This window comes from Hypanus sabinus, chromosome 9 (genome assembly GCF_030144855.1).
Source record: "Hypanus sabinus isolate sHypSab1 chromosome 9, sHypSab1.hap1, whole genome shotgun sequence".
NCBI lineage: Eukaryota > Metazoa > Chordata > Chondrichthyes > Myliobatiformes > Dasyatidae > Hypanus > Hypanus sabinus.
In genome coordinates this window covers 162,491,756-162,519,255 of record NC_082714.1, presented here as the reverse complement: position 1 = coordinate 162,519,255, position 27,500 = coordinate 162,491,756, and the positions used below count along the sequence as shown (strand labels likewise).

General features: G+C 45.3%; 1 protein-coding gene across 1 annotated transcript in view; it reads left to right on the top strand.

The window, feature by feature from the left end:
- The first annotated feature begins 13,691 nt into the window (after nt 1–13,691).
- Nucleotides 13,692–27,500, top strand: part of LOC132399990 (double-strand-break repair protein rad21 homolog) — a 126,630-nt gene continuing 112,821 nt past the window's right edge. The window contains exons 1-4 of the mRNA XM_059981007.1: nt 13,692–13,700; nt 23,070–23,249; nt 23,701–23,830; nt 25,590–25,689. Of these exons, the coding sequence (XP_059836990.1) occupies nt 23,106–23,249; nt 23,701–23,830; nt 25,590–25,689 (374 nt within the window). The 5' untranslated portion in view covers nt 13,692–13,700; nt 23,070–23,105. The remainder of the gene's footprint in view (nt 13,701–23,069; nt 23,250–23,700; nt 23,831–25,589; nt 25,690–27,500) is intronic.

The following is a 27,500-nucleotide window of genomic DNA, read 5'->3' as shown; positions in this document are numbered from 1 at the left end:
GGCATCCATCATTATGGCTCTCGCCATCCAGGACATGCCCTCTACTCATTACCACATCAGACAGGAGGTACAAGAACCAGAAGACCCACAATCAATGTCTTAGAAACAGCTTCTTCAGCTTATTCCCCTTTCCCCTTTGTCATCAGATTTCTGAATGGTCCATGAATCCATGAACACTACATCAATTTTTGGACTCCTTATTTACTATTCCTTATAGTAACATAAAAAATATTTTATGAAATGCACTGTACTGCTACCATAAAACAACAAATTTCACAGCATGTGTCAGTGATAATAAACTTGATTCTGATTGTAATTCTTCAAAAAGTTATTTCCACCAAGGCGTCAGGCTGTTCAACACCTCCACCCACTACACCCATCCCCACCCAGCTAACACACCTACTCTACCACTTCCTGTCAGTCAACTTAATGTACAGACACTCCCCCACCTAGTGTCATTATATATACTGTACAAACAACCACTCTAAATACACAAGCTAATCTTATGTATTTTTAATTGTGTTTTTATGCCGCATTGGATCTGGAGTCAAGCAATCATTTCATTTTTCTTTATACTGAAAAATGACAATTCTTGTCATTGTACTGGGCGCTGTGTAGCATTGGGGTTAGAGCGACACTATTACAGCTCTGTGCGCTCCAGAGTTCAGAGTACAATCCCAGCACCATTCTGAAAGGAGTCTCCATACGTCCCCCCATGGAAAACAAGGGTTTCCCTGATGCTCAGGTTCTCTCCCACAGTCCAAAGACATACTGGTCGATCACTGTCAATTGTCCTGTGATTACGCTCGGGTTCAAATGAGATTGTGGGGTTGCTGGGACTGCATGGGTCGAAGGGCCGGAAATCAAAATCAGAATCAGAAACAGGTTTTGTATCACCAGCATAGGTCATGAAATTTGTTGCCCTGCAGCAGCAGGACATTGCAATACATAATAATAAAAAACTGTAGATTACAGTAAGAGGTATTTATATATTTTAAAATTAAATTAAATAAGTTAAATAATTAGTGCAAAAAGAGAAAAAAGTAGTGAGGTAGTGTTGATGGGATGGCAGAGGGGTAGAAGCTGTTCCTGAATCGTTGAGCCTGTGCCTTAAGACTCCTGTACCTGTAGCGATGAGAAACAATCTTGAATCTTCACACATTTTCTGACTAAGTTAAAGGCCCTTGGAAGAAGCATTCTGATTTCCAATTGACCCTTTGCAAAAATGACTTCAAAAATTCAGACATTTCTAATCATGTTTTGATTAACTAATAATCCTGTTTGCTTGTTGCATGTCTAGATGGGTTAGCCGACCTGCATCTGCAACAAATGCTAGTCTTCCACAAACACGTCACTATAGTAACATATCTCTATAGTAACCTATATTTGCTAGTCAACATTGTCTATTAAGATGCCAGAAGGACAAAGTAAGCCTCATGTTTTGTATGGCACAGTTGTTGCCACAGCAAATGCTTCTGTGATCTAAACAAGTTTTTTTTTACAGGTGTAGTAGAGGCATTGCTAGTTAGTTTTATATGGTTGGCAGGAAAATCTTTTTCTTCTACATTCTCTGTCTTCAGTAGTAATGAATCATATAGCATTTGGAATTTATGGCACAGAATCAGCACATTTAATCTACTGTGTCTGTGTTAGTCAGTGGAGAGCTACCGGCCTGATCTCACATTCCAGCTTTCAGCTCCACAACTTTCCATGTCATAGACTTTCAAAGGCAGATTTAAGGAGACAATGACTTCTGTCTCCATCACCATTTTAGGAAGTTACTTCCAGTCATTCATTGCTATTGGGTTTATATTTTTGCGTTATAGTTCTCTGCAAAGAAAAACAGATTTTTCCTTTTGATTTTGGCTCGGTCCCTCTTGATCGTCAACACTTCCAGAACTAGAATCAGAATCGGGTTTAACATCACTGGCATATGTTGTGAAATTTCTTGTTTTGCAGCAGCAGTACAGTGCAATACATAAATTACAATAAGAAACATATAGTTTTGAAATTTAAAGGAATTACCCGGTAGGTAATGCAAAAACACAACAAAAAATAGTGAGGTCAGGTTCATGGGTGGGTTAACTGCTCTTTCAGAAATCTGATGGTAGAGGGGAAGAAGCTGTTCCTAAAACATTGATTGTGTGTCTTCAGGCTGCTACATCTTCTCCCTGATGTTCAGGGTGACGGGGCCCGTCATGATAGATTCCATCTTTTTGACATCTTCCATTAATTCTCCTAAACCAAATATTGTCGAGACAGGAAATCTGAACTAAAAACAAAATGCCAGAAATATTCGGAATGGAATGAGAAGCAGGATTAACATTTGAGGTATATGGCCATATCAGTAAAGGACCATCAATCTGAAATGCTATCTGCTTCTCAACAAAATCTGACTAACTTGCTCAGCATTTACAACATGTTTTTGTTTTATTTTATGTTGATTTAATCTCTTCTCAGCTGTCAGTACTCTAAACAAAACTGTCTTCCCAATCTTCTTTTATAGCTACAATCCTCTTGTTCTGGTATTATCCTCATAAATCTCTTCTGTATCTCTTTGCAAGCTACTCATCTTTAATATAATTTGTTGTTCAGAAATACACACACTATCTAACAAGACAGGAAATGTCACACCACTTTTTAAAAAAGGATGTAGGCAAAAGACAGGCAACTATAGGCCAGTTAGCTTAATATCTGTAGTCGGGGAAATGCTTGAAGCTGTCATTAAAGAAGAAATTGTGAAACATTTAGAAAGGAGTGGTTCCATTAGACAGACGCAGCATGGATTCAGAAAGGGCAGGTCCTGTTTGACAAGCTTACTGGAGTTCTTCGAGGAGATAATGAGTGCAGTGGATAGAGGGGAACAGGTGGATGTCGTATACTTGGATTTCCAGAAGGTGTTCAATAAGGTGCTGCACAAGAGACTTATAAATAAGATATGGATGCATGGAGTTGGAGGAAGTGTATTGGCATAGTATATTGGATAGTGGATTGGTTAACCAATAAAAGGCAGAGAGTTGGTATAAATGGGTGTTTCTCCGGTTGGCAGTCAGTGGTGAGTGGGGTGCCGCAGGGGTTGGTGCTGGGTCCGCAGCTGTTTACTATTTACATTGATGATTTGGAAGAGGGGACTGAGTGTAGCGTAGTGAAATTTGCTGATGACACTAAACTGAGTGGAAAAGCAAATTGTACAGGATGTGGAGAGTCTGCAGAGGGATATAGATAGGTTAAGTGAGTGGGCCAAGGTCTGGCAGGTGGAATACAATGTTGGTAAATGTGAGATCATCCACTTTGGAAGGAATAATAGAAGAGCAGATTATTATTTAAATGGTGAAAGATTGCAGCATGTTGTTGTGCAGAGGGACTTGGGTAGGCTTGTGCATGAATTGCAAAAAGTCGGCTTGCAGGTACAACAGGTTATTAAGAAGGCAAATGGAATGTTGGCCTTCATTACTAGAGGGATTGAATTCAAGAGCAGGGATGTTATGCTGCAACTGTACAGGGTACTGGTGAGGCCACACCTGGAGTACTGTGTGTAGTTCTGGTCTCCATACTTGAGAAAGGATATACTGGTTTTGGAGGCAGTGCAGAGGAGGTTCACCAGGTTGATTCCAGAGATGAAGGGGTTAACCTATGAGGAGGGATTGAGTTGCTTGGGACTATACTCTGGAATTCAGAAGAATGAGAGGGGATCTTATAGAAACATACAAAGTTATGAAAGGGCTAGATAAGATAAAAGTAGGAAAGTTGTTTCCATTGGTAGGTGAGACTAGAACTAGGGGATATTGTCTCAAGATTCAGGGGAGGAGATTTAGGAGGGAGATGAAGAGAAACTGTTTTTCCCCAGAGAGTGGTGAATCTGTGGAATTCTCTGCCCAGGGAAGCAGTTGAGGCTTCTTCACTAAGTATATTTAAGAAACAGTTAGATAGATTTTTACACAGTAGGGGAATTAAGGGTTATGGGGAAAAGGCAGGTAGATGGAGCTGAGTTACGGACAGATCAGCCATGATCTAATTGAATGGTGGGGCAGGCTCAATGGGCCAGATGGCCTACTCATGTTCTTACTTCAGATAACTTCTTCCTCCTCCCTCTTCTCTCTTTTTCAATTCTCCATTATGATTTCCCTCTTCCCCTCACCTGACCATCACCACTCTTAGGTTCTCCTCTTCCTTCCCTTTCTTTCTTGGTCCTCTGTCCTCTCTTATCAGATTCCTTCTTCTTCGGCCCTTTCCCCTTTTCCACCTTTCACCTCCTAGCTTTTACTTACTTTCCCCACCCACCCACCTTCCCCCTCACCCGGTTTCACTTACCTCCTGCCAGCTTGTACTCCTTCCCTTTCCCCCACCTTTTTATTCTGGCTTCTTCTCCTTTACTTTCCAATCCTGAAGGGTCTTGTCTCAAAACGTTGACTCTTTATTCACTTCCATAGATGCAGCCTGACCTGCTGAGTTCCTCCAGCATCTGGTGTGTGTTGCTCTTGATTTCCAACATTTGCAGAAAATCATGTTCATGATCTACTGCTCCACAATTTACTTAAACTTTTTAATATGGAGATGAATTGCACCACTTTCTGAGCATTTTCTTTTGAAATTGTTGATTACTATTTTACATTTTGTAGCCATTAGATTATGAACTAAACACGAACAAAATGACTTTATCTATTCAGTTTGAGCATTCTCGTCTTTTTGATCAGCTTATACATTTTTCCTAAGTTAGCATATTATAAAGATTGTGTGAACAAACACAGCCACCCAAAGGAAAAGTATGCTTTCACTGTCTTATTCCAGCTTTATCGTGTTTATTCATTCATTCGTGGTACTGTCATCGAAAAGTAAATAAGGTGTAAGGTCTGGTGCATCCAATGGATGTGTCTTGGGTATTTTTTCAGAAAATATGCTCACTGCTGTCTATTCTGCCAGTATGAGCTGCAAATAGTCTGCCATTTATTTCCTCCATGAAAGCAATATTCTTAGTGCTGTTCTCATAATTTATCTGTGGCATTTCATATTTGTTCTAAGATATTATTTTGATAAGTAAACATTTATAAATCACAACGGAATAGTACTTTAGATTTCCAAACCATGAATGTTATCCCTTGCTCAACACATTATTTATCTTTCAGCGCCTCAGTGAACTCTATTAAATCCTTTAGATGTGGCAAATCCAAAATGATCCAACAGAAGTTTGAGCAATTAGCATTAGGCTGAGGGCTAGTTCTTTGTCATTCAAGACCGGTGATCCAGAACTATACAAGAAGTTCAGGTACAACCTACAGGTTATTTGCAGAGTTCAAAGTTCAAAATAAATTTATTATCAGAGCACATTATGTCACCATATACAACCCAGAGATTCATTTTCTTGCGGGCATGCTCAATAAATCCAAGAACCACAACAGAATCAACAAAAGAACGCACTCAACAGGACAGACAAACAACCAATGTGTAAAAGACAGCAAACTGTATTTGCAAAAGAAAAAAAAAGAGAAATATGTAGTACTAATAAATAAATAAGCAATAAATGTTAAGAACATAAGATGAAAAGTCCTTGAAAATGAGCCCATTGGTTGGGGGAGCAGTTCAGTGATGGGGCAAGTGATGTTGAATAATGTTATCCCCACTGGTTCAAGAGCCTGATGATTGAAGGATAATAACAGTTCCTGAACCTGGTGGTGTGGCTCCTGAGGCTCCTGTACCTTCTTCTCACAGCAGCAAGAAGAAAGCGTAACCTGGGAGGTAGGGGCCCCTGATGATGGATACTGCTTTTCTGCACCAGCGCTCTGTGCACATGTGCTCAGTGGTGGGGAGGGCTTTACCTGTAAAGGGTTGGGCTGTATCCACTACTTTTTGGAGGATTTTCCTTTCAGGGGCATTAGTATTTCCATATCAGGCTGTGAAGCAACCAGACATGATACTTTCCACAGCTATATGCAAATATATTAGATTAATAAAGACATAGAAAAGTTTAACACAGAATCGTGCCCTTCGACCCATCTAATCAGTGCAGAACCATTTCAAATGCCTACGTTCATCAATCTGATTCTAGCATGGTCCTGGAGGACTGAAAGATTGCAAATGTCACTCCACTCTAAGAAGGGAGGAAGGCAAAAGAAAGGAAATTATAGGCCAGTTAGCATTGAAACCTACCAAATTTTGCAAGGATTAGATACAGTGGATATGGAGAGTATGTTTTCTATGGTATCTAGAACTAGAGGGCAAAGGTGCATAATTGAGGGCTGACCCTTCAGAACAGAGGTAAGGAGTTTTTTTTAGCCAGAGTTGTGAACCTGTGGAATGGCTTGCCACACACTGCAGTAGAGGCCTAGTCCTGGGTATATTTAAGGTGGAAGTTGATCATTTCCTGATCAGTCAGGGCATCAAAGGATATGGCAAGAAGGCAAGTGTATGGGTTGAGTGGGATCCAGAATCAGCCATGATGGAATGGCTGAGCAGATTCGATGGGCTGAATGGCCTAATTCTGCTCCTATGTCTTATGGTCTTAAGGACCTGCATCGGGACCACAGCCCTCCATATCCCTACCTGGAGGAGGTAGTGTTCTGGCTTTGGTGGAAGGGAGTGATCTGGTTTGGAAGGGGAGGAGGGATCTGGTTTTGGAGGGGGTGAGTGATCTGGTTTTGCAGGAAGGGAGTCATTTGCTCTTAGTGGGAGGGAGTTACGTGGTTTTGGAGAGAGGGAGTGATGTGCTTTTGGAGAGATGGAGTGGTGTGCTTTAAGAGAGAGGGAGTGGTCAGGTTTTGGAGGGAGGGGTGACCTGGTTTTGGGGGGAGGGGCGATCTGGTAATGGAGGGAGGGGGTGACCTGGTTTTGCAGGGAGGGGTGACCTGGTTTTGGAGGGAGGGGTGATCTGATTTTGGAGGGAGGGGTGACCTGGTTTTGGAGGGAGGGGTGAACTGGTTTTGGAGGGAGGGGTGATCTGGTAATGGAGGGAGGGGTGACCTGGTTTTGGAGGGACGGGGTGATCTGGTTTTGGAGGGAGGGGGTGACCTGGTTTTGGAGGGACGGGGTGATCTGGTTTTGGAGGGAGGGGGTGACCTGGTTTTGGAGGGAGGGGTGACCTGGTTTTGGAGGGACGGGGTGATCTGGTTTTGGAGGGAGGGGGTGACCTGGTTTTGGAGGGACGGGGTGATCTGGTTTTGGAGGGAGGGGGTGACCTGGTTTTGGAGGGAGGGGTGACCTGGTTTTGGAGGGACGGGGTGATCTGGTTTTGGAGGGAGGGGGTGACCTGGTTTTGGAGGGAGGGGTGACCTGGTTTTGGAAGGAGGGGTGATATGGTAATGGAGGGAGGGGTGATCTGGTTTTGGAGGGAGGGGCGAACAGGTAATGGAGGGAGGGGGTGACCTGGTTTTGGAGGGAGGGGTGACCTGGTTTTGGAGGGAGGGGTGATCTGATTTTGGAGGGAGGGGTGATCTGGTTTTGGAGGGAGGGGTGATCTGGTAATGGAGGGAGGGGTGACCTGGTTTTGGAGGGAGGGGTGACCTGGTTCTGGAGGGAGGGGTGATCTGGTTTTGGAGGGAGGGGTGAACTGGTAATGGAGGGAGGGGTGATCTGATTTTGGAGGGAGGGGTGACCTGGTTTTGGAGGGATGGGGTGATCCGGTTTTGGAGGGAGGGGGTGACCTGGTTTTGGAGGGAGGGGGTGACCTGGTTTTGGAGGGAGGGGGTGATCTGGTTTTGGAGGGAGGGGTGATCTGATTTTGGAGGGAGGGGTGACCTGGTTTTGGAGGGAGGGGGTGATCTGGTTTTGGAGGGAGGGGGTGACCTGGTTTTGGAGGGAGGGGTGATCTGGTTTTGGAGGGAGGGGTGAACTGGTAATGGAGGGAGGGGTGACCTGGTTTTGGAGGGAGGGGTGATCTGATAATGGAGGGAGGGGTGACCTGGTTTTGGATGGAGGGGGTGACCTGGTTTTGGAGGGAGGGGGTGACCTGGTTTTGGAGGGACGGGTGATCTGGTTTTGGAGGGAGGGGTGAACTGGTAATGGAGAGAGGGGTGATCTGGTAATGGAGGGAGGGGTGACCTGGTTTTGGAGGGAGGGGTGATCTGGTAATGGAGGGAGGGGTGACCTGGTTTTGGAGGGAGGGGTGACCTGGTTTTGGAGGGAGGGGTGATCTGGTAATGGAGGGAGGGGTGACCTGGTTTTGGAGGGAGGGGTGATATGGTAATGGAGGGAGGGTGACCTGGTTTTGGGGGGAGGGGCGATCTGGTAATGGAGGGAGGGGGTGACCTGGTTTTGGAGGGAGGGGGTGACCTGGTTTTGGAGGGAGGGGTGATCTGATTTGGGAGGGAGGGGTGACCTGGTTTTGGAGGGGGGGGTGATCTGGTTTTGGAGGGAGGGGGTGACCTGGTTTTGGAGGGAGGGGTGATCTGGTAATGGAGGGAGGGGTGACCTGGTTTTGGAGGGAGGGGTGACCTGGTAATGGAGGGAGGGGTGACCTGGTTTTGGAGGGAGGGGTGATCTGGTTTTGGAGGGAGGGGGTGATCTGGTTTTGGAGGGAGGGGTGACCTGGTTTTGGAGGGAGGGGGTGACCTGGTTTTGGAGGGAGGGGTGATCTGGTTTTGGAGGGAGGGGTGAACTGGTAATGGAGGGAGGGGTGACCTGGTTTTGGAGGGAGGGGTGATCTGGTAATGGAGGGAGGGGTGACCTGGTTTTGGAGGGAGGGGGTGACCTGGTTTTGGAGGGAGGGGTGACCTGGTTTTGGAGGGAGGGGTGATCTGGTTTTGGAGAGAGGGGTGAACTGGTAATGGAGAGAGGGGTGATCTGGTAATGGAGGGAGGGGTGACCTGGTTTTGGAGGGAGGGGTGATCTAGTAATGGTGGGGTGACCTGGTTTTAGAGGGAGGGGTGACCTGGTTTTGGAGGGAGGGGGTGATCTGGTTTTGGAGGGAGGGGTAACCTGGTTTTGGAGGGAGGGGTGATCTGGTTTTGGAGGGAGGGGTGATCTGGTAATGGAGGGAGGGGTGACCTGGTTTTGGAGGGAGGGGTGATCTGGTAATGGAGGGAGGGGTGATCTGGTTTTGGAGGGAGGGGGTGACCTGGTTTTGGAGGGAGGGGGTGACCTGGTTTTGGAGGGAGGGGTGAACTGGTTTTGGAGGGAGGGGTGATCTGGTTTTGGAGGGAGGGGTTAACCTGGTTTTGGAGGGAGGGGTGATCTGGTTTTGGAGGGAAGGGTGACCTGGTAATGGAGGGAGGGGTGACCTGGTTTTGGAGGGAGGGGTGACCTGGTTTTGGAGGGAGGGGGTGACCTGGTTTTGGAGGGAGGGGTGATCTGGTTTTGGAGGGAAGGGTGACCTGGTAATGGAGGGAGGGGTGACCTGGTTTTGGAGGGAGGGGTGATCTGGTAATGGAGGGAGGGGTGATCTGGTAATGGAGGGAGGGGTGACCTGGTTTTGGAGGGAGGGGTGATCTGGTTTTGGAGGGAGGGGTGATCTGGTTTTGGAGGGAGGGGAGAACTGGTAATGGAGGGAGGGGAGACCTGGTTTTGGAGGGAGGGGTGATCTGGTAATGGAGGGAGGGGTGACCTGGTTTTGGAGGGAGGGGTGACCTGATTTTGGAGGGAGGGGGTGACGTGGTTTTGGAGGGAGGGGTGATCTGGTTTTGGAGGGAGGGGTGAACTGGTAATGGAGGGAGGGGTGATCTGGTAATGGAGGGAGGGGTGATCTGGTTTTGGAGGGAGGGGTGATCTGGTAATGGAGGGAGGGGTGATCTGGTAATGGAGGGAGGGGTGACCTGGTTTTGGAGGGAGGGGTGATCTGGTAATGGAGGGAGGGGTGACCTGGTTTTTGAGGGAGGGGTGATCTGGTAATGGAGGGAGGGGTGACCTGGTTTTGGAGGGAGGGGTGATCTGGTAATGGAGGGAGGGGTGACCTGGTTTCGGAGGGAGGGGGTGATCTGGTTTTGGAGGGAGGGGGTGATCTGATTTTGGAGGGAAGGGTGACCTGGTTTTGGAGGGAGGGGGTGATCTGGTTTTGGAGGGAGGGGGTGACCTGGTTTTGGAGGGAGGGGTGATCTGGTTTTGGAGGGAGGGGTGACCTGATTTTGGAGGGAGGGGTGACCTGATTTTGGAGGGAGGGGTGACCTGGTTTTGGAGGGAGGGGTGATCTGGTTTTGGAGGGAAGGGTGAACTGGTAATGGAGGGTGGGGTGATCTGGTAATGGAGGGAGGGGTGATCTGGTTTTGGAGGGAGGGGTGATCTGGTTTTGGAGGGAGGGGGTGACCTGGTTTTGGAGGGAGGGGTGACCTGGTTTTGGAGGGAGGGGTGATCTGGTAATGGAGGGAGGGGTGATCTGGTTTTGGAGGGAGGGGTGATCTGGTAATGGAGGGAGGGGTGACCTGGTTTTGGAGGGAGTGGTGATCTGGTTTTGGAGGGAGGGGTGAACTGGTAATGGAGGGAGGGGTGATCTGGTAATGGAGGGAGGGGTGATCTGGTAATGGAGGGAGGGGTGATCTGGTTTTGGAGGGAGGGGTGATCTGGTAATGGAGGGAGGGGTGACCTGGTTTTGGAGGGAGGGGTGATCTGGTAATGGAGGGAGGGGTGACCTGGTTTTGGAGGGAGTGGTGATCTGGTAATGGAGGGAGGGGTGACCTGGTTTTGGAGGGAGGGGTGAACTGGTAATGGAGGGAGGGGTGATCTGGTAATGGAGGGAGGGGTGACCTGGTTTTGGAGGGAGGGGTGATCTGGTAATGGAGGGAGGGGTGACCTGGTTTTGGAGGGAGGGGTGATCTGGTAATGGAGGGAGGGGTGACCTGGTTTTGGAGGGAGGGGTGATCTGGTAATGGAGGGAGGGGTGACCTGGTTTCGGAGGGAGGGGGTGATCTGGTTTTGGAGGGAGGGGGTGATCTGATTTTGGAGGGAAGGGTGACCTGGTTTTGGAGGGAGGGGGTGATCTGGTTTTGGAGGGAGGGGGTGACCTGGTTTTGGAGGGAGGGGTGATCTGGTTTTGGAGGGAGGGGTGACCTGATTTTGGAGGGAGGGGTGACCTGATTTTGGAGGGAGGGGTGACCTGGTTTTGGAGGGAGGGGTGATCTGGTTTTGGAGGGAAGGGTGAACTGGTAATGGAGGGTGGGGTGATCTGATAATAGAGGGAGGGGTGACCTGGTTTTGGAGGGAGGGGTGATCTGGTTTTGGAGGGAAGGGTGAACTGGTAATGGAGGGTGGGGTGATCTGATAATAGTGGGAGGGGTGATCTGGTGTTGGAGGGAGGGGTGATCTGGTTTTGAAGGGAGAGGGTGACCTGGTTTTGGAGGGAGGGGTGATCTGGTAATGGAGGGAGGAGTGACCTGGTTTTGGAGGGAGGGGTGATCTGGTAATGGAGGGAGGGGTGATCTGGTTTAGGAGGGAGGGGTGATCTGGTAATGGAGGGAGGGGTGACCTGGTTTTGGAGGGAGTGGTGATCTGGTTTTGGAGCGAGGGGTGAACTGGTAATGGAGGGAGGGGTGACCTTGTTTTGGAGGGAGTGGTGATCTGGTTTTGGAGGGAGGGGTGAACTGGTAATGGAGGGAGGGGTGATCTGGTAATGGAGGGAGGGGTGATCTGGTAATGGAGGGAGGGGTGATCTGGTTTTGGAGGGAGGGGTGATCTGGTAATGGAGGGAGGGGTGACCTTGTTTTGGAGGGAGGGGTGATCTGTTAATGGAGGGAGGGGTGACCTGGTTTTGGAGGGTGGGGTGATCTGGTAATGGAGGGAGTGGTTATCTGGTAATGGAGGGAGGGGTGATCTGGTAATGGAGGGATGGGTGATCTGGTAATGGAGGGAGGGGTTATCTGGTAATGGAGGGAGGGGTGATCTGGTAATGGAGGGAGGGGTGACCTGGTTTTGGAGGGAGGGGTGATCTGGTAATGGTGGGAGGGGTGACCTGGTTTTGGAGGGATGGGTGATCTGGTAATGGAGGGAGGGGTGACTTGGTTTTGGAGGGAGGGGTGAACTGGTAATGGAGGGAGGGGTGATCTGGTAATGGAGGGAGGGGTGACCTGGTTTTGGAGGGAGGGGTGATCTGGTAATGGAGGGAGGGGTGAAACTGGTTTTGGAGGGAGGGGTGATCTGGTTTTGGAGGGAGGGGTGAACTGGTAATGGAGGGAGGGGTGATCTGGTAATGGAGGGAGGGGTGACCTGGTTTTGGAGGGAGGGGTGATCTGGTAATGGAGGGAGGGGTGATCTGGTAATGGAGGGAGGGGTGACCTGGTTTTGGAGGGAGGGGTGATCTGGTAATGGAGGGAGGGGTGACCTGGTTTTGGAGGGAGGGGTGATCTGGTAATGGAGGGAGGGGTGACCTGGTTTTGGAGGGAGGGGTGATCTGGTAATGGAGGGAGGGGTGACCTGGTTTTGGAGGGAGGGGAGATCTGGTAATGGAGGGAGGGGTGACCTGGTTTTGGAGGGAGGGGTTATCTGGTAATGGAGGGAGGGGTGACCTGGTTTTGGAGGGAGGGGTGATCTGGTAATGGAGGGAGGGGTGACCTGGTTTTGGAGGGTGGGGTGATCTGGTAATGGAGGGAGGGGTGACCTGGTTTTGGAGGGAGGGGAGATCTGGTAATGGAGGGAGGGGTGACCTGGTTTTGGAGGGAGGGGTGATCTGGTAATGGAGGGAGGGGTGACCTGGTTTTGGAGGGAGGGGAGATCTGGTAATGGAGGGAGGGGTGACCTGGTTTTGGAGGGAGGGGTTATCTGGTAATGGAGGGAGGGGTGACCTGGTTTCGGAAAACGGGGTGATATAGTTTCGGCGGGAGGTAAAAGGGAACACGTGCCACGCGAACCGTCTCGCGCCCGCTCCAACCGCCGCGCCGCGTGCTTTGCCGCCGCTCTCGCGTGACCCCGCCTCCCGCGGCCGCTGGACTTTGCCTCAGGGCGGAGAGGGAAGCGTCTGAGTGCGAGTGCAACCTCCCCGCCGTCGCCGCTGTCGTCCCCTCCTCATTGAGGTGAGCGGGGCTGGGGGGCAGAAAAGTGCGGTGTGCCTAGTGCATCTTATTCAATGCAAACCGGGTACAATTAATTGCTGTAAATGCAACAGGTATGAACGAGTTGTAGAGTGTGGTACCTATCCCTGAGAGGGCGCTTGGAATGGTGCCTTTCTCGTCTATACAAGGTGGCGACGACAACAGGGAACGCGCTGGTACATTTGGCGATTTGGGATCAAACTTGACTGCAATTTGGCATAAAGTCGGTGCAATCTTACTTAATGTGGGTGGTTTTAGTGGACGCAATCTTAGTTAAAGTGTGCGGCGTGGTGCCGAAGGGGTAATGGCCATTGTCCCTTGTCCACTCTTAAGTGCAGCAATGCCTATGGTAAAGCTCTTGGGCGATCGTTCTTTGCAGACGGGGTTTTAGTTGCCATACGCCTGGTTTTGCATTGTTTGGGGTCTGCATGCCTATTCCAGTGCAAAATGACCAGAAGCTAGTGATAGCACCAAAGCTGCTCCACCCCCCCAAATATATTCATTCATAGCTCATTGGTATGACTTCAGTGACAAATGCTCCAGAAGTATTTTTGAATCATTATATTAAATCGTAAAGAAACAGGAAAGTTGCAGAGATTGACACTGCAGCGGATTTCACCAAACTCCCTGGAAAGTGGTCCTTTTCCGATAAGTACGGAATTACTGATCTAGTACATTGCAATCATCACAGAGCTTCAAACCAAGGATGGGCTTTGAAATGCACTACTTACTGAGGCAAATACAATCAATTTTGCTCACGTAAGTCGTGAAGTTTGTTATTTTGCAGCAGCAGTTACAGTGCAAGTTGATGTCAATTGCAGAATTAAGTAACTAGCTGAGTGAGAAAGGAAAAGTAACAAAGCTGTTTTCATGGGCTCATGCGCTGTTGAGAAAACTGATGGAAGGAACTGCTCCTGAATTGCTGACTATGGGTCTTCAGGCTCCTGCACGACCTCCTTGACGGTGGCATTGAAAAGAGGGGATGTGGGTCGTCAATCGTGGATGCCACCTTTCAGAGGCATCGCTTTTTGAAGCTGCCCTCAACGCGGGGCAGACGGGTGCCCGTGATGGAGCTGGCTGAGTTTGCACCTTCCGGCAGCTCTTCCTGATCTAACAGGCGGCTCGAATGTCCTCCACGGTGCACCTGCAGAAACTTGCCAGAGTCCCCTCTCACTCAAGTCGCTGGACAACCCCCCGGGGTGGGGGCATCGGCTGGATGCCAGATGCGTGGGCACCAAGTACCACCATGTGCCCTGGCTGCGAAGGATGGGTCTGGCCCCAACACTCCCGTCGGGCGGGCGCGGCCGCCATACCGGTCCCTGGTAGAGTTCTCCTCGGTCGCCGCCTTGGACCACAGCGGTCAGCACGTAATGTCGGGCGGTCCCTGGTAGAGTTCTCCTCGGTCGCCGCCTTGGACCACAGCGGTCAGCACGTAATGTCGGGCGGTCCCTGGTAGAGTTCTCCTCGGTCGCCGCCTTGGACCACAGTGGTCAGCACGTAATGTCGGGCGGTCCCTGGTAGAGTTCTCCTCGGTCGCCGCCTTGGACCACAGCGGTCAGCACGTAATGTCGGGCGGTCCCTGGTAGAGTTCTCCTCGGTCGCCGCCTTGGACCACAGCGGTCAGCACGTAATGTCGGGCGGTCCCTGGTAGAGTTCTCCTCGGTCGCCGCCTTGGACCACAGCGGTCAGCACGTAATGTCGGGCGGTCCCTGGTAGAGTTCTCCTCGGTCGCCGCCTTGGACCACAGCGGTCAGCACGTAATGTCGGGCGGTCCCTGGTAGAGTTCTCCTCGGTCGCCGCCTTGGACCACAGCGGTCAGCACGTAATGTCGGGCGGTCCCTGGTAGAGTTCTCCTCGGTCGCCGCCTTGGACCACAGCGGTCAGCACGTAATGTCGGGCGGTCCCTGGTAGAGTTCTCCTCGGTCGCCGCCTTGGACCACAGCGGTCAGCACGTAATGTCGGGCGGTCCCTGGTAGAGTTCTCCTCGGTCGCCGCCTTGGACCACAGCGGTCAGCACGTAATGTCGGGCGGGCGCGGCAGGAGAAGGACACAGTTGACCATCGCCAGTCCGATCCCTCCACACCCCGCTGCCCACCTCTTTGCGCCGAGGAGGGTGGGAGGGATGGCGTCCAGGTTCGTCCCCAGCAGCTGTGTAACCACCGCCCGCGGGGGTGGGAGGGGAGAAGAATACCCCTCATCAGCGGTGTGGGTAGATGAGTCAACATGGTGCCCCAGGAGTGGCTGGAAATGTATAGACCGTAAAGGAATGAGAGTCAACGCCTGGATGTTCATCTTTCATAATCTTATTGTAATTAAGTCTTGATAATCCTTGACGAAAGTTTGAGAGTCAATGTTTTATTGTAAACATCTTTAATTTGAATAGGGACAGAGAGTCAACGCATAATTTATTGTAAATAACTTTATTTATTGTATAAGAACTCAGATTTAACGAATGTTTTTTTCCGATGTAAGTAACTTTATTTTTCTGAATAAAGTATTTCTGGAGAAAAAGATACGCTGGACCCAGGCTAGATTCTCAGAGAGGTCGACACTCAGGAACTTGAAGTTGTTCATCCTTTCTCCTGCTGACCCCTTGCTAAAGACTGGTGTGTGTTCTCCTGAGTTTCTCTTCCTGGAGTGCAGTAGGTCTTTAACCTGCTGGTAGAACAGACTGTTACAGTAAGTGTGATAATCCATTCTGATTCTGCCTCTGACACACCATATCCCTGTTCTTCTCCCTTTGACACACTATTTCCCTGTTCTTGTCACTCTGACTCACCATTTCTGTGTTCTCATTTTCCCTCTAACACCATTTCCCTGTTCCCAATCTCCCTCTGACACATCATTTCCCTGTTCTTGTTCTTTCTCTAACTCACCAAGGCTCCTGTTTTCATTCACCCTTCAGTTCTCTGCAGTCTGTGTTTCCATTCACACTCAGGGACCCTGTTACCCTGCATACTGTAACATGATGTGTTTCCTGTTTCTCATATACAGGTAGCCCCTGTTTTCATATTCTCTTAAATTCCTATTCAATCTTTGAACTCACCTGTGTGCCTTTCCTGCTATCTTTTAAACAAGTTCACTGAAAAATCCTTGTGTGAAATCTAAAAAATGTGAATTAAAAGAAAATAATGTCTAGTAGTTCAGAATATCTGGCCAATGTGCCAGTTGTTTGGGTTACCAGAGTTTACTATACCAAATCCATCATCACATGTAGCAGAGATAACCTCTAACAATACAGCAGTCTCATGTACCAGCTTGGTTTTACATAAATTCCTGGTTTGATTGTAAATACAGAAAGTTTTAATTTATTTTTATTGAGTTTCAGAGTAGAACTGGTCATTCCGTTCCTTCAGGCCTGACGCCCAGCGTCTCCTGATTTAACTCTATCCTAACTTACAACTTACATTGACTAATTAATTAACCTACCACCTAGTTCACTTTGGACTGTGGGAGGAAACCCTCGCGGTCACAGGGAGAATGCACAGACTTCTTACAGGCAGCAGAGGGAATTGAACCTGGATTATCTGTAGTGTAAAGTGTTGTGTTAACCACTATGCCACTGTGCCAGTGCTTTTGTCTACACTAACTGGATCAGAACAATTATGCAGACAAGATAATAGCAGACTTCTGAACATTATATATTCAAGGTTGGGATTGGTGACTTCTTAGCTCTTAAGGTAAAAGGAATATTAGGAATTGGGATATAAATGTACCTGTAAGTGAAGATGCAGGATTAGCTTAATTACTGAATAATGGAACAGACACCGGGATTTGGGCTTACCCTGTTTTATGTTTTTTATGCTGTTATAGACACCGACTTATGCTCCAGAGGACATAGTGTTACTAATTTGTTTTCAATATTAGTACTCAAGAGTACATTTTTTATTGGGATTATTTACATCTCTATAATAAATTAAATCGATGGCTTTGAAGCCAAGTTTGTGAATGATACAAAGATAGGTAGAGAAGCAGGTAGTGTTGAAGAAGCACAGTATTTGCAGGACTTGGTCAGATTGGGAGCCTGGGCAATGAAATGGCAGATAGAATTTAGACGAGAAAATCTGCAGATGCTGGAACTCCAAGCAACACACAAAATGCTGGAGGAACTCAGCAGGCCAGGCAGCATTTATGGAAAAGAATATAGTTGAAGTTTCAGGCTGAGACATGTCATCAGAAATCTAGTCTAAGGATGTGTTTGATCATGCACTTCAGTAGAAGGAATAAAGACATTCTAAGACAGGATTTAGTTCAGAAATTAGAGGTGCAAAGGGATTTGGGTGTCCTGTTGCAGGGTTCCCTAAAGTTTAACTTGCAAGGTTGAGTCAATAGTAAGGAAGGCAAGTGCAATGTTCACATTTATTTCCAGATGACTAGAATATAAAAGTAAGGGTGTAATACTGAGGCTTTATAAGGCATTGGTCAGATCACATTTGAAGTATTGTAAGCAGTTTTGGACCCTATTCTTATAAAGTATTTGCTGGTATTGGAGAGCATCCAGATGGAGGTGTATGAGAATGATCCTGAGATTGAAGGGGTTAACACATGTGGAATATTTGGTAGCTCTTGACCTGTACTTGCTCTTCTTTAGAAGAATGAGGAGGGATCTTATTGCAATCTATTGAATGTTGAAAGTCCTAGACAGAGTGGACATGGAGAGGATGTTTACAACATTTGGGGGTGTCTAGGACCAGAGAGCATAGCTTTAGCATAGAGGGATATTCATTTAGAACAGAGATGAGGAGAAATTTCTATAGAATGCATTGCCACAGATGGTTGTGGTGGTCAAGTCAAAAGGTAAATTTAAAGTGGAGGTTGATAGGGTGTCAAAGGTTATGGAGAGAAGGAAGGAGAATGGGGTTGAGAGGGACATTAAATCAGCCATGATCAAATGTGCTGTAAAATGGGCTGAATGGCCTAATTTGCTCCTATGTTTTATGTCTTATGTTCTTCAAATCTATGCACTCTTTGTTTTCAATTCCTTTTGGCCCCTTTATCTTATTTAGAACCATAGAACTATAGAACATTACAGCACAGAAACAGGCCTTTTGGCCCTTCTTGGCTGTGCTGATCCATTTTTCTGCCTAGTTCCACTGACCTGCACCTGGGCCATATCCCTCCAAACCCCTCTCATCCATATACCTGTCCAATTTTTTCTTAAATGTCAAAAGTGAGCCCGCATTCACCACTTCATCTGGCAGTTCATTCTACACTCCCACCTCTCTCTGCGTGAAGAAGCCCCCCCCCATGTTCCCTTTAAACTTTCCCCCTTCACCCTTAACCCACGACATCTGGGTTTTTTTTCTCCCCTACCCTCAGTGGAAAAAGCCTGCTTGCATTCATTCTATCTGTACCCATCATTTCATATACCTCTAAGTCTCCCCTCATTCCCCTACGTTCCAGGGAATAAAGTCCTAACTTATTCAACTTTTCTCTGTAACTCAGTTTCTCAAGTCCCGGCAACATCCTTGTAAACTTTCTCTGCACTCTTTCAACCTTATTAATATCCTTCCTGTAATTAGGTGACCAAAATTGCACACAATACTCCAAATTTGGTCTCACCAATGTCTTATACAACCTCACCATTACATTCCAACTCTTATACTCAATACTTTGATTTATAAAGCCCAATGTACCAAAAGCTCTCTTTACAACCCTATCCACTTGTGACACCGCTTTTAGGGAATTATGTATCTGTACTCCTAGATCCCTCTGTTCTACTGCACTCCTCAATGTCCTACTATTTACTTTGTATGGTCTACCTTGATTTGACCTTCTGAAGTGCAATACCTCACAGTTGTCCACATTAAACTCCATCTGCCATTTTTCAGCCCATTCCTCCAGCTGGTCCAAATTCCTCTGCAAGCTTTGAAAACCTTCCTTACTGTCCACTACACCTCCATTCTTTGTATCATCAGCAAATTTGCTGATCCAATTTGCCACATTATCATCCAGATCATTGATATAGACGACAAATAACAATGGACCCAGCACTGATCCCTGTGGCACACTAGTCACAGGCCTCCACTTCAGAGTAGCAATCCTCCACTACCACTCTCTGGCTTCTTCCATTGAGCCAATGTCTAATCCAATTTACTACCTCACCATGTATACCTAGTGACTGAATCTTCTAACTAACCTCCCATGCAGGACCTTGTCAAAGGCCTTACTAAAGTCCATGTATACAACATCCACTGCCTTCCCTTCATTCACTTTCCTGGTAACTTCCTCGAAAAACTCTAATAGATTGATTTAACATGACCTACCACGCACAAAGCCATGCTGACTGTTTCTAATAAGTCCCTGTCGATCCAAATACTTGTAGATCCTATCTCTCAGTATTCCTTCCAATAATTTACCCACTAGCGATGTCAAACTTATCAGCCTAATTTCCCGGCTTACTTTTTGAGCCTTTTTTAAACAACAGAACTACATGAACTCCAATCCTCCAGCATCTGACCCGTGGATATTGACATTTTAAATATTTTTGCCAGGGCCCCTGCCCTGGGAGACACTAGTCTCCCTCAAGGTCCAAAGGAATACCCTGTCAGGTCCTGGGGATTCATCTACTCTGATTTCCCTCAAGACATCAAGCACCTCCTCCTCTTTAATCTGTATAAATTCCATGACCTCCCTACTTGTTTGCCTTGTTTCCATAGACTCCATTCCAGTTTCCTTAGTACCTACAGATGCAAAAAAAACATTTGATATCTTTCCCATTTCTTTTAGTTCCATACATAGCCAACCACTCCGATCTTCAAGAGGACCAATTTTATCCCTTACTATCCTTTTGCTCTTAACATACCTGTAGAAGCTCTTAGGATTAACCTTCACCCTGACTGCCAAAGCAACCTCATGTCTTCTTTTAGCCCTCCTGATTTCTTAAGTGTTTTCTTACTCTTTTTTTATATTCCTCAAGCATCTTATTTCCTCCCTGTTGCCTATACATGTTATATATCTCTCTTCTTCTTTATCAGAGTTCCAATATCCCTCGAGAACCAAGTTTCCTTATTCTTATTCATTTTGCCTTTAACCCTGACAGGAACGTACAAACACTGCACTCTCAAAATTTCTCCTTTGAAGGCCGCCCACTTACCAATCACATCCTTGCCAGAGAACAACCTATCCCAATCTACGCTTTTTAGATCCTTTCTCATTCCTTCAAATTTGGCCTTTTTCCAGTTTAGAACTTCAACCCGAGGACCAGATCTATCTTTATCCATGATCAAGTTGAAATTAATGACGTTATCACTGGAACCAAAGTGTTCCCCTACACACAGTTCCGTCACCTGCCCTAACTTATTTCCTAATAGGAGATCTAATATTGCATCCTCCTTAGTTGGTACATCTATATATAGACTTAGAAAACTTTCCTGAACACATTTCACAAACTCTAACACATCTAGACCTTTAACAGTATTGGAGTCCCAATCAATGTGTGGAAAATTAAAATCCCCTACAATCACAACTTTCTGTCTCCTGCAGTTGTCTGTTATCTCTGCAGATTTGCTCCTCCGATTCTCGCTGACTATTGGGTGGTCTATAATACAATAATCCTGTAGCCAAGTTTCAGTTATGGCTATGATGTCATAATTACCGATTAATGTTGTCATACCTTTCCCGTTTCTCAGCTCCACCCATATGGCCTCAGTAGACAAGCCCTCTAATCTGTCCTACTGAAGCACTGCTGTAATATTTTCCCTGACTAGCAAAGCTACCCCCCCTACCCTTCATCCTTCTGCCTCTATCATGTCTGAAACATCGGAACCCTGGAACATTGAGCTGCCAGTCCTGCCCCTCCTGTAGCCAAGTTTCAGTAATGGCTATGATGTCATAATTCCACGTGTCAATCCAGGCCCTCAGCTCATCTGCCTTTCCCACAATACTCCTTGCATTGAAATATACACACCTCAGCAGATTGTTACCACCATACACAACCTTACTAATTATGACTTTGCATGAACTACTAACATCATTTATTTTTACCCCCGTTTCAGTATCTACTCTGGCACTCTGGTTCCCATCCCCCTGCAAATCTAGTTTAAACCCTCCCCAATAACACTAGTAAACCTCCCTGCAAGTATATTGGTCCCCTTGTAGTTCAGGTGTAACCCGTCTCTCTTGTACAGGTCCCACCTGCCCCAGAAGAGGTCCCAATGATCTAGAAATCTGAAACTCTGCCTCCTACACCAGTTTCTCAGCCACGTGTTCATCTGCCAAAAATTTCTTCTCCTTAATCTTCGCTTTCACAAGGAAACAGCTCTAGTCCATCTTTTTTCTTCATTGTTAAAGCTTTCAAATTTTGGCAAATCCTCATAAGTCTCCAGACCTCAGGACTTTGCATCTTTTTTAAAATCTGGTGATGAAATTATATGCAGTACTGAAATGGGGATCTGCTAGAATTGCATGTAAGTTCCTTTCTCTTACATGTTCTGCCCAGCAAAGTAAAGGAACACGTTCCATATAGCTATACAACTATAGATCTAACCCGCTAACTTTAACAATTTATGGGCATATTCTTACAAGGTCTTCTGTTCCTCAGTACTCCCAATAGCCTCTCATTTACTGTGTTTTCACTTGTCTTTTTATACCTTCTCAAATACATTACCTTGCCTCCAGAGTCATACAGCACAAAAATAGGCCCTTTGTATACACTAATCTTATTTGTCAGCTTTTCTTCAGTAGCCTTCTGTGCCTTAGCAATTCAAGTCTTAGTAAATGTTTGAGAATTACTGCCTCCTCCACCATCTCAGGCAGTGTATTCGGAATTCTAACCACGCTGTGTGGAAAAACAAACTTCCTGATATCACTCTGACCTCCATCTTTGCCTCTGATTAAAGGTGCTTCTGGATTAAATTCCACCTGCCATTATTCTGTTTAAGTGTCTGGGCAATCTGTATTCTACAGCCTAAAGTTTTTTCTTTTGCTCTCAACCACATATAGGAAGTCCCCACAGTATGACTAAGTATAACAGTTCCTGAGAACTGTTCATAAATTGGAAATGAACAGGAAAGGCCGTGACAAGAGAGCAAGCCAGCATGGGGAAAAAAGTGGCTGTCAACTGACCTCACTGACACAGTGACTGAAGTCAAAGTCACGGTGGAGCTTATTGTCATGTGCACAAGTGTATGTTTGCACAGATGCAATGGAAAACAAGGTTCAGGAGGCATCACAGGCACATAGCATCAGCTAAGCAACATTCACAAAAAAAAACAACATAAATTATACACAAATTGTATAAGAACTCAAATGAAAACAGAAAAAATGTGTAAAGTAGTTGTGTTGCTAAACTGTGGTTGTAAACAAAAGATAATGCAGATGCTGGAAATCCAGAGCAACAGCCCTCCCCCCCCCCCCCCCCATCCTTCTTATTCTGGCTTCATTTCCAGTCTGATGAAGGGTCTCAACCTGAAACATCAAATCTTTATTCCTCTCGATAATGCTACCTGATCTGCTGAGTTCCTCCAGTAGACTGAGTGTTCCTGATTAAAGGTCATAGACCTTGTTTATTTCTCTGCATTGATGCTTCCTGGCCTGCTGAGTTCCTCCAGCATTTTGTGTGTATTATACTAGTTGGATCTATAACCAAATGGTTGAAGGAAAGCAGCTGATTTTGAACCTGGGGCCAGGCATTGTTTGGGAGAAAAAAATACAAGAAAGTGACAAGTTCCTAATCAGCAAAACTGCCTGCAGTAACCAGCAAATCCATCCCTGTCATTTCTACTGATTTCCCAAATGTTCGTTCATATGTATGGGCAATCCATAAGTTGGGTATTCATAACCAGAGGAAGACATGTAACCATTTCTCTCAGTCTGAATTCAGGGGCTACTTGTCCAGAGGTTTTCTATGCATTTGAATGTATTAACCAGGGTTGGTGATTTAAAAAATTTCAACATTTAGGAAGAGTTTAAGCAATTTTAAGAAGGATAAGAGATTGCTAAACATTTCAGACAACTTGAATTTTGATTTATTCCTGTTTATAAAACATTCATTTCAATGATAAATAGGAAATTAAGAAAAAACTATCCCTATATAGCCTTGTGCTAGCATATTTTCACCTTGCTGAATTTTCACTAATCTGATCCATTATTCTTCAATGTTTCACTATAAATTTTCTTCTTCAACAGCATTTTCTCTCGCTTGTGGTTCTTGCAGCTGCAGCAATGTTCTATGCTTCTTTATTTCTGAGCAAACGTGGGCCACTGGCTAAGATATGGCTTGCTGCCCATTGGGATAAAAAGCTAACGAAAGCTCATGTCTTTGAGTGCAATCTGGAGGCTACTATTGAAAGCATTATTTCACCCAAGGTAAAGTAACTGGATGTTCAATTTACAAGATGGTTCTGAAGTTTATATGACACAATTAATGAATTGCAAACTGCTTTATATTTTGAATGTAGTTTTAATTGACGTAACTTTAACAATGAATGGGCAATGTAATATGTATCATGTAATCTGCAGGTCAAACTCTTGACATTTCAGAATGATTGCACTCTGGAAACATCAGTCATATCCGAGAAGTTAGAGGCAGTCAGTCTTCATCAGTGAATTAATCTTATTTCACATCTAATTCAGACTCATGTTTTTATATCACTGACATATTGTGAAATCTGCTGTTTTGCAGTAGCAATATAGTACAAGACATAAAAATTACAAAAAAAAAAAATAAATAATGGTAATTAATATGTGGTGCGTGAGTTTAGGCAGGATAACAGATTAGAACTTTATTCATGAGACGGGTTTTTTTTATTTCTCTCAGATTAAAATTGCATTGAGAACTTCAGGCCACCTTCTTCTAGGAGTGGTGAGGATTTACAATCGAAAGGCAAAATATCTCTTGGCAGACTGCAATGAGGCATTCACAAAAATTAAAGTGGCTTTTCGACCAGGTACAGTACAATCACTGGGTCTTTGGACAGTTCTTTTGATTCATTAAAAATATTTTGCTTTTGATTTTTGCAAGATAATGATGACAGGGTTTCGCAGGTGTACTTAAACCTTGTTTTGTTACATTTAGTAATATCTATAGATTTAATCATTCATGGATTTTCTTAGCTTTCAGAATAAGGATCAGGTTTACTATCACTGACATGTTGTGAAATTTGTCTTGTGACAGCAGTTCAGTGCAAGATGTAAGAAATTACTATAAGTTACAATAAGAAATATTTTAAAAAAGTAATTCAAAAAGAGAGCAAATTAGTGAGGTAGTGTCCATGGATTGTTCAGAAATCTGATGACAGAGGGGAAAATGCTGTTCCTAAGATGTGAGTGTGGGTCTTCAGGCTCCTAAGCCTCCTCTCTGATGGTAGTAATGAGAAGAGGGCATGTCCTGGATGGTGAGGGTCCTTGATGATGTCGCCTTTTTGAGTCATTGCTTTTTGAAGATGTCATCGATGCTGCAGAGGCTAGTGCCCATAATGGAGCTGACTGAATGTACATCACCTGTAGCTTTTACCAATCTTGTGCATTGGTGCCCCCATACCAGGCAGTGGTGCAACCAGTTAGAATGTTCTCCACAGTACATCTGTAGAAATTTGCAAGTGCCTTTAGTGACATACCAAATCTCCTTAATTTCCTAGTGAAATAGAGCCTTCTTCATAATTGCATCAATGTACTGGGCCTGGATGGACTTTCAGAGATGTTGACACCCAGGAACTTGAAGCTACTCACCCTTCCCACTCCTAACCCCTCAATGAGGATTGGTGTATGTTCTCCAGACCTCCCTTCCATAAGTCCCCTATTAAGTCCTTGGTCTTACTGATGTTGAGTGCAAGACTGTTGTTGTGATACCACTCAGCTAGCTGATCTATCTCACTCTTCTACCCCTCCTCATCACTATCCGAGATTCTGCCCACAGTGTGTCATCAGAGAATTTATAGATGGTGTTGGAGCTGTGTCTAACAACACAGTCTTGCATGTAAAGGGGGTAGAGCAGTGGGCTAAGCTCACATCCTTGAAGTACACTTTTTGATTGTCAGTGAGGAGGAGCTTTTATTTCTGATCTGTACTCTGGTATTCTGATGAAAGAAAAAGTGATATGAGGAGGAAATCCTTTATGTTGCAAGTGGAATGCACTGCCAGTGATAACAGGGAAAGCCAGATTTACTCATGACATTGAAAAGGGATAAGCTTGAAGGCGAAGGGTGGAGGATCAGTGGAGAATGACTAGGCAAATTCCTTCTGCATTTGTATAGTGTAAGCTCAATGGCCTGGGTGCTCTCCTGGGCAATAACTATTCTCTCATTCTGTTAAAAAGCTTGGGGAAGCCAATTCCTGCATTGATCACCTGAAGCAGAATTGCTAACTAATAGCTGCACACACAAAATACAGGTTGGGCAGTATTATGGAGCCAAGACTTCATCAAGACTGAAAAGGAAGGGGAAAAAAGTCAAAATAAAAAGTGGGTAGAGAGGAAGGAGTTTAAGCTGGAAGGTGATAGATGAAGCCAGGTGAGGGGGAAGGTTGGTGAGTGAGTAAGTTACTGCTAATTAATACATATTTCCAATTTGCAATCAACATTATTGTTGTGGAATCAAGTAACTTTATTGTTGACATAATTTTCAGGATCATTCTTTGGAACTGTGGGGAAGTTAAATCATAAACTTTAAATCATTATAAAATCCCAGTTGGCTATGTTTGTTAATATAGATATCGTGGACCTTGATGAGGAAAATCTTGAAGCCAGATACAATGCCATAACACTACCTGAAGAGTTTCATGACTTTTCTGTTCTGCTGCCGGATGTGGAGTAGGTTCCTGAATTTTATAAATTGTAGGGTGAAACTGTATTATTACACTGCTTACAGGCTGTTGTATTGAAAAAAAATTCTCACCTAAGTTTGTGCTCTTAGGTGTTAGGTTTGCTGGTGACTTACATTATATTTGCAATATAACAACTCATTATAGCTTTTACAAAGCACTTCTCAGTAAAATGTTAAAGAAAAATTTTAAAGTCTGTTCTTTTGCCATTTAAATTATGCTTACAGCATTTTCAATTTTGTTAATTAAAAATGTAGGAACCACGTTGCTGCTCTCTGGTTACAGTAGAATGTCTGATTCTGCAATGAAGGAGATGAATAATTCTTAGTCCTTTTTAATTGGTCGTATTTTGTCTCCATGCAGCCCATTTTATTAAAATTATTTCCAGATCTGGAATAACCCCTTTAAAATTATTTTGCAACATGTCCTTGGTTTTGTAGTCACTTGTTAGGTGAATGTTTCTGACTATCTTTAGTACGTTGAAAGATTTATCTATTTGTTGATTTGTTTATTCACATAAAGTTCTTAAGGTCACATACATCCAATATTGTTAGCCGTTTCCGATTTGGCACCCTCACCTTTATTTGGTATTAGTTAATTTAACTCACAATATCCTGAAGCCTCCAAGGCTGACAATATTTCATCAGCATTATTAAGAGCATTCTTTAATATTTTACACATAATTGCAGTTGAGAGATTGTCACAGACAAAGGTGGTACATTTTACCACAATGCGGTACATTCTTGTTCAGTCTAAGAGAATGAGCATAGCCATCCTACTGCCCATGAATTTCAGGCCCATTCTTGCTGACTCGAGCATTATTATGGCTCAGCTTAAACTTTCCCAAAGCATCATTGTTGCTGTGTAAAAGAAAATAATCAGATTAGTTTTGGCTAGAAAAATAAAATGACCTAAATTACTCAAGAGCTAACAATTTTTATTGTGAATAATTAAATTATAAATATGGTAAAATGCTTAAATAAGGTTGAAGTGATACGATTCATAGAGAATCTAGAAATATTCCTCTCCTCTCTCCTCACAAGCAATTCTGATGTAAATTCGCCTATAATTTATGATTTACACTTAGACAATATTTGGCTTTAGGGGTTTTATTTTCAGCTATTGTGACTAATATTGGCCAATGGAGTAGAGGCATCTGCACCAGACCTGGAGACGAGTGGTCCTAGGTTCAAATCCAACCAGCTCCTTGCACGCTTTCCAACTTGACCTAAAAAAACAGACAAAAATGTCAAGGTTGCTGCCTGATGCACAACAAGGTGTGGAAAGGAACCATCACCACCATTGTGACTAATAGAGAAACAATTCCCCAAGGTCTGACAAGGTGTCCCCACGAACTCTGTGGGAGGCAAGTGCAGCAATTGCAGGGACCCTAGCAGAAGATTGGAGGATAGCCAATGTTCAGCGGTTTAAGAAAGGCTCTAAAAATAAACTTGGAAATTCTAAGCTAGTGGGCCTGATATCAGTAGTGGGAAAGTTATTGGGGAGCCTGAGCTACATTCTCCTGGGGAAGCTTGTCACCCTTTCCAGAATAGTGGTCTTACAACACAGATTTATGAGGCTTGCAAAGTGTGTCAATTACTTAACCAATCCTGGTCTCTGATGCAGACGAATACCCAGCAGTCTAAACCTCATTACCCCATGATGTCACTTGAGATTGGAAGCTCATTACATGTGGAAATCATTGGCTCATGGTACAAATCCATGGCCATTGGCTGAAAATTTCATTCCACACATTTCTTGATTCCATGCAATTTGTACCTTAATTGTGATACAATCTCG